Below are 10,356 nucleotides of genomic sequence, written 5' to 3' on the forward strand. Positions count from 1 at the left end.
GGGGTGGGCTGTGGGGGGTGCCACTTGCAGCGCCGCACGCCGCAACGGGCGACTGGCAGGCCGCGGGCTGCGGGCAGCGCCGGCGCACTGCTCTGTCGCACCTGCCCCATCTCTTTCTGGCTGGGCCGCCATCCTCCTGCTTGCCCGCCTGCGCTGCGGCGGCCCCTACTGCCCGTCTCAAGTGCTGCACCCGCCCCCGCTCGCCAATCTGATGTTATCTGATCCGGCCAGATCTACGAGCTTGAAACAAAGTACCTGGAGGGCTGCAACCCCGCCGCCAACGCGCTCAGAGGTGCTGACATGCCGCGCCCGCGCCGCGCGGGGACGCCCCTCGAGCCCCCGCGCTGGGGGCATCGTCCCCCCACTACAGCCCGCGCCGCGCGGCGCGTTGCGGCGCGGCGTGGCGCGGCGCGGCGCGCTAATCCGCGTGCGCTGACCGCCTCCCGGGACGGCTCGCGCCTGCATGCCGCGAGCAGCACGGTACCCGCAGCGCTCTTGTGGCACTCCCTTGCCCCCACCCTCCACCTTGGAATCCCCCCACTCCCCCACCCCACCCCTCTTGACCGCCCTCACGAAACGCCCTCCTCATCCGCGCAGGCTACGAGGGCCTGATGTCTCAGCCAGTGCAGCAATATAAGAAGCCGGCCGGCCACGTCAGGGCGGAGGACAGGCTGTTTTCCGGGTCCTCCCTCACGGGATGGGCCCACCTGGCAGGGGCGCCGTGAGGCGTGGTGCCTGGCCGCCAGCAGCGCGGCGCGCGCGGCCCTCCGCGCCCCTGCCTCTGCGCGGCAAGCGGCGCCTCGGGAAGGCGGCGCCGCGGGGCGCAGGCGCGACGTGGGCGCGCTGGGGCGGCCCGCGCCGCCGCAGCGGGACGCGGCCAGGCAGCGCCGCTTTTTCGCGCCGCCCGCGGCCCTCCTTCCGCTCGCGATTGGACCTGTGGGCCGCGCCAAGCGCTCAGCAGCCCTCGGGGGCACGCCTGGCGCGGGGTCTGCTCTCAAGCGTTCGCCGGGCATGCAGGGGGGATCCCTTGACTTTGACTTTGACCTGATCTTGACCGTGCGGCGCAGCCGCGGACGTCTCATGCAGGCCGCGCCAGTTTGAGAGCCATCCGACTTTGCAGTGGTGCAATGGCCGTTTTTCCCATTGACGCTTCTCCTGCTGAGACATGCAGGTTCACAACCCTGCCGCCCCAACCTGCTCACCAGGGCACCGGCCCCGAGGCGTCTTCTCTTTCCCTCATGTAACAAAATGAGAGCACTCAAAGTGTGCACGGAGTCATGCAACAAAAGTACAGGACTCAAAGTGGGCACGGAAAGGCAAGTCCCGCACGCATAGAATGTCAGTGCTGATGGATGCGTCCCAGCATCTGTTTGGCACCTTCTCGGTGCATAGAGTGGCCGCGCCCACACGCAGGGCGTGCCTGCGCAGCCGCCCTTGGCAGCTTGAACGGCTCGCCCGATGAAACCCCTCAACCCTACAAGCCTCTCTCGATCCAGCAGTTGCAGCCGCTGCCGCAGCGCCTGGCGGCCCGAGCGCGATGGGAGCTGCTCGGAAACTCACAGGGCCGCGGCCGCCGCCTCGGTGTCTAGCATCAGCGCTAGCCGCCGCCGCAGCTCCTCCAACCCCGCACCATCAATGACCCCTGCCGTCACCGCCGCGGCACCCACTGCGCCCGCGCTCGCGCCGGCCGCCGGATCCTCTCCGCGCCCCTTGGCGGCCGCCGCCTCGGCCGGCGCGACCATCGCCGCGCGCTCGCCCTCGGGCCAGCATTGGACGTCGTACCAATCCTGTGACAGGCCAACCTCGGACCGCGCGATGTGGTTGAAGGGGCCTTTCAGAAGTTCAGGGGACAGCGACGCCAGGAGGGACCGGAAGGCGCCGGGCGCGGCGACGCCCTGGGCCTCGCACACGCGCTTGAACCAGGCGACGCCTGCAGTATCGCCCACGTCATGGTGACGTCATGCGGAGGGGGGGGAGGGGCGATGTGGATAATGTGCACACGGTCGATACGGAGAATACGCAGCAAATGGTGGCGGGTATCGGGGGTGAGGTTGTGATCAATGAGAAAGCCCGGCGCAACAAAAATGAGGGTCGGGCCATTTTGATGGCCCGCCATCAAGATGGCCCAACTCGTGCAGTGCTGTAGTATCCCGAACCGTCCTGCACAACGCCCAGCCCGCCTGTTGCGCTCACGGCTCATGTGATGCCGTCAACAAAGGCAACAAACGCAAAGACGACTGACCCCAATCGCCGCGGCGTCGCTGCCGACGCGGCGACGCTGCCCCGCAAACACACCCACACACGAAAAACAGCACGTGCACATGCACATGCGTCCGGACTCTCAAACGCACACGGCCATCGCGCCACAAACAACATGTCGCACACGAAAGGCGCCGCCGCCCTCGAAACTCCCACTCACCAATGGCGACGTGAGCCTTTTCCTCGAGCGCGATCTGGGCCACAATGCCGGCGGTGCGCCTGTCCCCGAGCCCCATCAGCCGCGCCACCAGCCGCTGCCCCGCATCAAGGCCGCGAGCCTCTTGGCTCATAGGAACTATCGCCAGCCTGTTCTTGTCGAATTTGGGGTTTAGGGTTGTTGGGTTCAGGGTTTGGGGTTGATGTGGTTTGCGGTGGGAGGTGAGTTTGTTGGGGCAGCTAGTGTGGATGCCGGCGTGCGCGCGTCAAGTTGGGGTAGGTGTGTGGAGGGGGTCCAGAGGATGCAGTCATTCTGGATGAATAGTAGTGTGTGATGCATTCAATGGGAACATCGGAGATTGCGCGTTTATATGGGTGTGGGTGGTTGGGGCGTGGGCAGCGGTGGGGCATGGCGCGGCGGCCGGCTTTCTGGGGCGCATGACATGGGGATCCTGGGGCGGGCGCGCTCGCCGGCCCAGCTGGCGCGCGAGGATGGGCAACAAAGGGGAAAGCGCGCGGCGCCGCGGCGGCGCCCGCCGCCCGCGTGCACGCCTGCCCTGAAAGGAGGCAGCAGGCGCGGTGTATCGCCGGCACCCAGGCCGCAGGGCTGCCTGTGAGAGCACGCCCTTCCCTCACCCCACCGCCCCACCCCCCGTCCTCTCATGCCATGAGGCCCCATGGCGGGGCCCCGCAACAGCGTCAGGGCATCAAAGAGGCGCCCACCTTGCATTCAAATCCCCGGACGACAGCTGGGCGCCCTCCCACAACAGATTGTGAGCCACCTGAAGTGCGACGGAGGGCCCAGGTTTGGTGGAGAACGGTTGGAAGGATTTAAAGGCCACTCAAGGCGTGCAGTGACTCACGAGCGGCATCAATGCAGCCAACAGCCAGGGGCATGCAGGCTACTGCTGGCTCAAACATTCAAGGGCGAACCCGCCCTCCAATTGCTTGTGAACCCATGTGCAGGGCGCCGAGGTCTTGGGGGACACGCGCGCAACGCCCGCAACTCTGAGATCTCAGATCTCAGATCACTCGCCATGTCGCCGTAGTCGGCCCCGAGCTCGTGCAGCCGCTGCAGCGTCCAGCAGAAGTGGCGCGACTCGTCGTCCGCCACACGGGCAAAGTCCTCGTAGAAAGCCGCAGGCAGCCGCAGGTGCGCAAACCTGGATTGGGAGAATCCGATGACAAAGACGGGGGGCGCATTCGGGGCGAGGCGATTTTGTCGGCGGGGGGCCTCTGCCGTCAGAGCAGGGTGGCGCGGGGCAGCCGAAGGCGGAGGCGCGTGCAAGCTCCCAAGCAGGCACGGCGTGCGCACGAACTTGGCTGCGTGGATTGTACATCTGCGTCCCGCCCATAAACTTTACCTAGCCACAGTATCCATCGCCAAGTCTATCGCGTTGAGCTCTATATGCGCCAGGTTGTGCAGCATGTGGGCTGCCAGGGGTAGGGGGCTGTCCTTGGGGGACGGCACCTGGAGGAGGGGGGGGGAGACGACGAGGAGGATGGGGTTTGGGGGTTGAGGGCGCAGCCGCGGTGGCGAAGGAGGCGGCGGGGCTTGGTCGATCGAATGAGGCGGTGCCCTGGGCGGTGCCAGGCACATGGGTGCTTGCGAATCGGCGGCTTCATGCAAGGGGGGATTGAGAATGGCTTAAACGTCCAATTGCAAGGAATAAACGGTTTGGTGAGTTGTATGGTCGGGCGGAAAAGTGGCGGCCGCCCACCTCCTTCGGGACAACCAGCCTGGGCCGCTCCGGCCGCGCCGGGCGCCGTGGCACGGGCAGCGCTGCGCCGCGGCCGTCAGTGCCCAGGGGCAGGCCGCCTGCGCAATAGCGCGACCAGGCTTGGTGTGCGAGGCCGGCCTTCATGGCGGGGTCTGCCGTCTCCAACACCTTGTGCATGGCGCAGTGGCCGCAGAGCCGCGTGGCAGTCGTGGAGTCAGGGATCAAGCGATAGAATCCAGACCGGTCCGCCTGCAGTCAAGGTCAAACGCAGTCAAAGGCCACGCAAACACGGACCCCAGCAGCCGGGACCCGCCGCGGCGCCGCTCGCGCCTGGAACCCCCGCCCGGCTGCTGTGCGACGCGTCCTGCCGGCACGGCGGCCGCCAGCGTGACAAGGGGGCTGGGGGTCATCGCTTGGGGCGTCGACCACGACTCACCTGCAGGGCTGCTTCCACCAGCGAGGGCGCGAGCTGGACTCCCGCGGCTGCGGCGTCGCCGGGCGGCGCCGCCTCCGGGCCGGCGGTCGCGCCGCGCGTCCCCCATCCGCGGCGCGGGTCGGGGCCCGCGGCGCGCCAGGCCTTCAGGCCGGGCCACTCTATCGGATCCTATGCGATGATGGTTGCGTTTGGGGGGCCGGGTCAGTCCCTGTTGCCACACCTCTGCGGGGCGGCGGTCACCGGCACCCAGGGCGGGACTGTGCATGTATGCCTTGCAGGCTTCTCCCATGGCCGCATGCACTCAGGCTGCGCGAGCGACTTATGCTGCACCTCACATGTTGGAGTGTGTCGGCTGTCGCGTCCTGCGCCGCCGCGGCCGCCGCAGCCACCCCGGCAAGCTTCCCGCTTGAGAGGCTGCGCAAGCACCGGGTGCCGCCACAATGGCGCGGCACGGCCAGGCGGCCGAGGTGGCGCGAGTAGGAGCTCAGCATCAATTGCTGCTGAATTCTTGGCTGTTTCTCCGCTTTGGTGCAGTGCTGCAGGGCCGTTCGCGATTCGTAGGGTCAATTTGCTGCGATCTCCGCCCAAGTGCAAAGCAAGTGCGCAATCCTTGAACTGCTTGGAATTGCAAAACACATATGCAATGAATAAGCCTCTTGCGTACTTAGATGATGACTCGTGTGGGTTTGGCAACACAACACTGCCCCCCTTGAGTTCTTGTGCGGCGCCGCCTCACCAGCACGCAATCGTCGTGGTGCCTTGCGTGGCGAACGCTGGGCTTAGCTGAGACTGAACTCACTTGACCAGAGACTCTTCACCTAAAGTTTTGCTTGTACGAACCGCCATGCCACACAAAAGTGTGTTGAGGCCATGCAACACCCTGCCTGCCTCTGGGGGGCAACCTGACATGGGCTGGTCTTGAGCTCACGTGCCTCCCCGCACGCGCCCACACCCTCACAAGTTCACACGCTCACGCACCTATTTTTTCGCACGTGTACGCGCACTCATGCCCACACGCACGATCGTGCTCACATGCACGCGCACTTCTTCACGCATGCGCATGGTTGCACATGCGTGCGAAATCTGCACATGCTTCTGCAGACGTGTGCGCGTGGTTGTGCACACACACTACTCACACACCCACTACACACACACACACACATCCACACGCACGCACACACACACATGCACGTACACGCACACACAGAAACACACGTGCATGCGCGCACACACATGCTCACTCTCTCAAACACACACACACACACACACACACACGCATGCTAGAGCGCTGCAAGCGGCCGCCATATGGCAATGGCTACACCTGTGTCCAGCGCCCTGGCAAAGCAATGGGCCCATGGAAAGAGACCGGTGACGTTCCGACAGCCCGTTACTTTTGCGCCAGACTCTCACTCCAGCATGCCGCAGTGAACAGGGCATCGGAAAGCTGGTATTGAAATTGCTCTTGGCACCGGGTGGGTTGGTGCTGCAGTACGCATGGGCTAGGCCGGTGCTCGGCTGCCAGTGACTATTGTCGTCACGCCTGGTGTCCTTGTGGCATCTTCCATCAACCACACAATGTATGCAGATGCACATTTTCATGTATTGAGCCGCTCAAATTGAGTGTATATAGCAGCTGTGGTGCTTTGAGAGCACAGCGGCTACCACCTAGCTGCGGCACTGCCCTGCCGGGCTGCTTCCGGCCACCAGCCTGCACTGCTGCAGTGCAGTCGCAAACTGCAGTGACACCGGCCAATCACCAGGGTATGAAACCCCAAAATCTTTGCATTGAAAAGTGCAGATGATCGATGCGCATTCTCACTAGTATCGCAGCAGAGCACCAACAACATCGCGAAGTTGCTCGATTTTCGCTGATCGTCCACGCTGACTCTGGGCTCTCGCAAGCCATTACGCAACCTTCACAACTTTGAAACGGTCACAGAGATGAACCTGGGGCGCGCCCTCGTTCTCCTGGCCCTGGTTGCGGCCGCGGCCGCGGCCAAGTGCACACCCTGCTCCCAGTGCCGCAGCCCGGAGTGTTGGCGCACCTGCAACGTCTACTGCGCTCCAGAGGCGCCCAACGCCGTTCAAGTCAAGAAGGGCAGCTCATGCATGGATTCCGGCGCGAAGCAAGGGCCAGCCATTGGCAAGGTGAGGGGCGCACAAACCGCGCATGCGGTACGCCAGCAGGTTGGGACGCGCGGCTGCCGGGCAGCTATAAAATCCTGGGCGGGGGCATGGGCAAATGCAGCTGCATCGAGCGTGTCGCCAACGTCTGCCCATTCCACCTGCTGCTAAGAATTGGGTGCTTCCCCCTCCCCAAACGCCCCACTGCTATCCAACAGGACGCCTGCGAATGGGCCAAGAAAACCTGCGCCCCGGATGAGCCTGAAAAGCTCGGCGCCTCCATGGGCGCCGACGCCATCGGGTCGGTCAGCCTCGCCCAGTGCTCCAAGATCGCAATGGGCAGCTGCCAGCAGGCCGCCGGCGAGACTGCGCCCTGCCAGGACGCCGGCACCCAGGGGTTTGGCAAGTGTGATGGGAAGAGGTTCAAGGCTGTCTTCCAGGCCCGCGCTACAGAGTTGTGCCAGGCCAAGGCCCGCGGCATCACGGAGGTCGACCCAAACACCGGGAAGTGGGCTGGAGACCAGCAGCAGCCAAAGCAGCAGCAGCAGCCGAAGCAGCAGCCGCGGCAGCAGCAGCAGCAGCAGCAGCAGCAGCAGCAGCAGCAGCAGCAGCAGCAGCCGCGGCAGCAGCAGCAGCAGCAGCCGCGGCAGCAGCCGCAGCAGCAGCAGCAGCAGCAGCAGCAGCAGCAGCAGCAGCAGCAGCAGCAGCCGCGCCCGCAGCAGCAGGGGCCCACAGCCAGCAGCGCGTGGCCTGCCCTGCCGCGGGCGGGCGGCGTGCCCTCTTGGGTGCCGCCGCCCGGGATCAACGACTTCCCGAGCGCGGCGGCTATGGGGGCCATACCGCCTGCACCCGGGGCGTGGCCGTCCACAGGCGCGGCCTGGCCGCCCGCGGGCGTACCGTCTTTCAACACCCCCGCATGGGGCTCGTTCAGGCGCCTCTTGAGGGCGTAATGCGGCCCGCACGGCCCCACCATCGCGCCCGAGGTGTGCATTTCACATTTGTGTCAGAGGGGCGGCTTTCCACTTGTCTGCCTGGCAGGGCAAGGGGCGTGGCGCCACCGGTGATGCCGCCTGCCTGGTCGGCCAAAGACCCTGTGATTCTGAGTCTTGCATCGATCCTCAAGACTTCGACAGAGTCTTGCCTTCGATCTGCTATGTTCAAAAACATGCAGGCTTTCACCTTTGCCAATGCATGTGTAAGCGAAGAACGATCACCTACAGTACTGCAGCCGCTCCCCAGTGCCGGCTACCACACTGTTTCACCTAATCACGGGACCTTCAGGAAGCAATGTTTTGCCGATGTATGCATTTTAGGCGTGGCCACGCTGTTATTTGACCGACAGCGCCCAAACTTGCAAGATGCACTGCTTGGCCGCACGGCCGGCCCTATGTCGAGTTGTTGAGTTTTGACCTTCCACGCACTTTCTTGTTGTGCAGCTTACGCTTACGCTTGTTGAAGCTTTCTTGATGTGGCCCCGCAGGCACTGCGATCATGAAACTGCCATGTAACACATACTCTAGGCACAACGCCCGCACAGGAGCTTGCGTGTGAGCAGGACAGGTGATGTGGGCAGGACAGGCGTCCATGCACACCGCACAGCCACTTTTCACGGGCGTGATGAGCTGCACCATGTCTTTGAATGTGCGTTACTGATGGCTGGGGAGGCGGCAGCAGCCCCGATCGGCGATGCAGTGCCCCTGCGCTTATGGCTGTAGACTGCGCCCCGCAGCCCCGTGCAGCGCCGGCAGTTTAATGTAGCCTTCGCGCTGCCTGATCTGGCAAGCGTGGCCGCATCAACGATTCAGTGATACGTTTGATCACGGGTTGTAGCCAGCAGTTTGACCGATGTGCTCGTCACCGAGTGACCAGCCCGTGAGCCCAGTTGCCGTGCAGCTGTCACAGGCCGTGTCACCCCCACCTCGCATACTCCGCCCACTTCACCGTTGTTTTGATTGAGAGTACGCATTTCAGCAACAGTTTACACCCAACGAGACACTCGTCAAATTCCAAGCAGTGCGATCCATCCAGCCTACGGCGGTTGCTCCACCTCGAAACAACAAATTGTTGAGACGATGCAACCTTCCAAGATGCACCTGCTGCGCGCCTCTCCTTCGTGGCCCTGGCCACCTTCGCTGCCGCCCAATGCACACCTTGCTCTCAGTGCCGGAGCCCAGACTGCTGGCGTGCCTGCAAAGTATACTGTCCGCCGTCGCCGGACGCTGTGAAAGTGGGCAGGGGCAGCACATGCATGGACGTCGGTGCATCGCAGGGCCCAGCGGTCGGCAAGGTGTGCGCCGGCGTCACCGAACCGGAACCACAACTGGTGGCAGGCACTCCGCCAAGCCCGCCAGTCTGCCGGCTGCCGCAGCCTGCGCGCGTCGGACTGCGTTTCGCGCCCGGCGCCCCGTCCTCCCCCTCCCTGCCTCTCTTTGATCCTCAGATCCCCCGTCCACGCACGAACGTACGCATTGTCGGTGCAGCAGCAGCTGACCTGCGTGCCATTTTGTCTCGGCTCAGACCAGGCCCGTCCCCCGATCCACCCATCCATGCATCGTCCAAGCCATCTATCAGCAACAACTTTCATGACCCATTCATCTGATGAACCTTCCGGACTCCCAACCACGCGTTCGCAGTCGGCTTGCAATTTCGCAATGGAGCAATGCAAGCCAAAGGGTCAACTTCTTGGCGCCGTCAATGGCGCGGACGCGATCGGCTCCATCAGCCTCACCCAGTGCTCCAGGATCGCGATGGGAAGCTGCCAGCAGGCGGCCGGCGACACCGCGCCCTGCCAGGACGCCGGCGCGAAGGGGTTCGGCAGCTGCAGCGCAGAGAAATTCCAGGCCGTGTTCCACAAGAAGGCCGGCGGCTTGTGCCAGCAGTGGGCGCGGTCGGTCACGGACGTCGACCCCGACTCCGGAAAGTGGGCCCCCGCGGGCGGCCGCCGCCTGCTGTAGGCGGGAAGCTGTGGGGCGCGCCCGACGGCGGGCCCGCTGCCGGCGCGTGCGATTGGGCTTTTGTACGCACCGTCTCTCTTCTGGCAATTTACAGAGTACTGTGCAAGAGATGCGTTCTCTACTATGAAGAGTGTGTTAGCCATCACAAATTGTCGCAGTGAAGGCGGCAGGTGGGCAGGCGTATTGCAAGCAATACTCTTGAGATGGCGGCGTGTCAACACGTGCGCCTCTCACATCCATCACCGTAGAATCTCCATTATTGCCACTCAAACTAGAACTTGCCAATGCCCAAAGTATTACTTTCGTTTGTACAGCAATTGATATCTAACACGATCCAAACACTCTTCAAACACTCTTCAAATTGTCACACCCCATTGATGCACATGCAAGCCGTGTTCAAAGTGCGCCTGCAGGCTTATACGCCCCAGAGATCTCACACAGATCAATGCGGTTGCCCTTCAATGTGACAACCCTTGCTGATGCATTCATCTTTATTTGAATCGACACTCAAAATCGGTTTTTGCATCTTTGACAAATTGCTTCTCACACCCATCCAGCAAGACAGCCAGGAAGTATCCGCGTTGGGGCAGTTACAAGTGCGGGCCGTGCGGTCAGTGCAAACAAGTCGGCGCGTCGGGGCGCTCGAGGGAAGAGATGCAGGGGCCAAGTGATCATCAGCACTACAATACTCATGTACTGAGCACCT

General features: G+C 63.7%; 3 protein-coding genes across 3 annotated transcripts; 2 read left to right on the top strand and 1 right to left on the bottom strand.

Moving 5' to 3' along the window:
• Positions 1-1,556: 1,556 nt before the first annotated feature.
• MNEG_5433 (hypothetical protein) lies at positions 1,557-2,549 on the bottom strand (the record flags this gene model as incomplete). The annotated part of the gene is made up of 2 exons (XM_014046088.1): positions 1,557-1,930; positions 2,420-2,549. 2 exons carry the CDS (start codon positions 2,547-2,549, stop codon positions 1,557-1,559), a joined length of 504 nt encoding a protein of 167 aa, XP_013901542.1.
• Positions 2,550-6,513: 3,964 nt separating this feature from the next.
• On the top strand, positions 6,514-7,646 carry MNEG_5434 (hypothetical protein; the record flags this gene model as incomplete). The annotated part of the gene is made up of 2 exons (XM_014046089.1): positions 6,514-6,720; positions 6,915-7,646. 2 exons carry the CDS (start codon positions 6,514-6,516, stop codon positions 7,644-7,646), a joined length of 939 nt encoding a protein of 312 aa, XP_013901543.1.
• A 1,701-nt stretch (positions 7,647-9,347) lies between these two features.
• Positions 9,348-9,650, top strand: MNEG_5435 (hypothetical protein; the record flags this gene model as incomplete). The annotated part of the gene is made up of 1 exon (XM_014046090.1): positions 9,348-9,650. One exon carries the CDS (start codon positions 9,348-9,350, stop codon positions 9,648-9,650), a length of 303 nt encoding a protein of 100 aa, XP_013901544.1.
• Positions 9,651-10,356: the final 706 nt, after the last annotated feature.

The sequence above is a fragment of the Monoraphidium neglectum genome (assembly GCF_000611645.1).
Source record: "Monoraphidium neglectum strain SAG 48.87 unplaced genomic scaffold scaffold00809, whole genome shotgun sequence".
NCBI classification, from domain to species: domain Eukaryota; kingdom Viridiplantae; phylum Chlorophyta; class Chlorophyceae; order Sphaeropleales; family Selenastraceae; genus Monoraphidium; species Monoraphidium neglectum.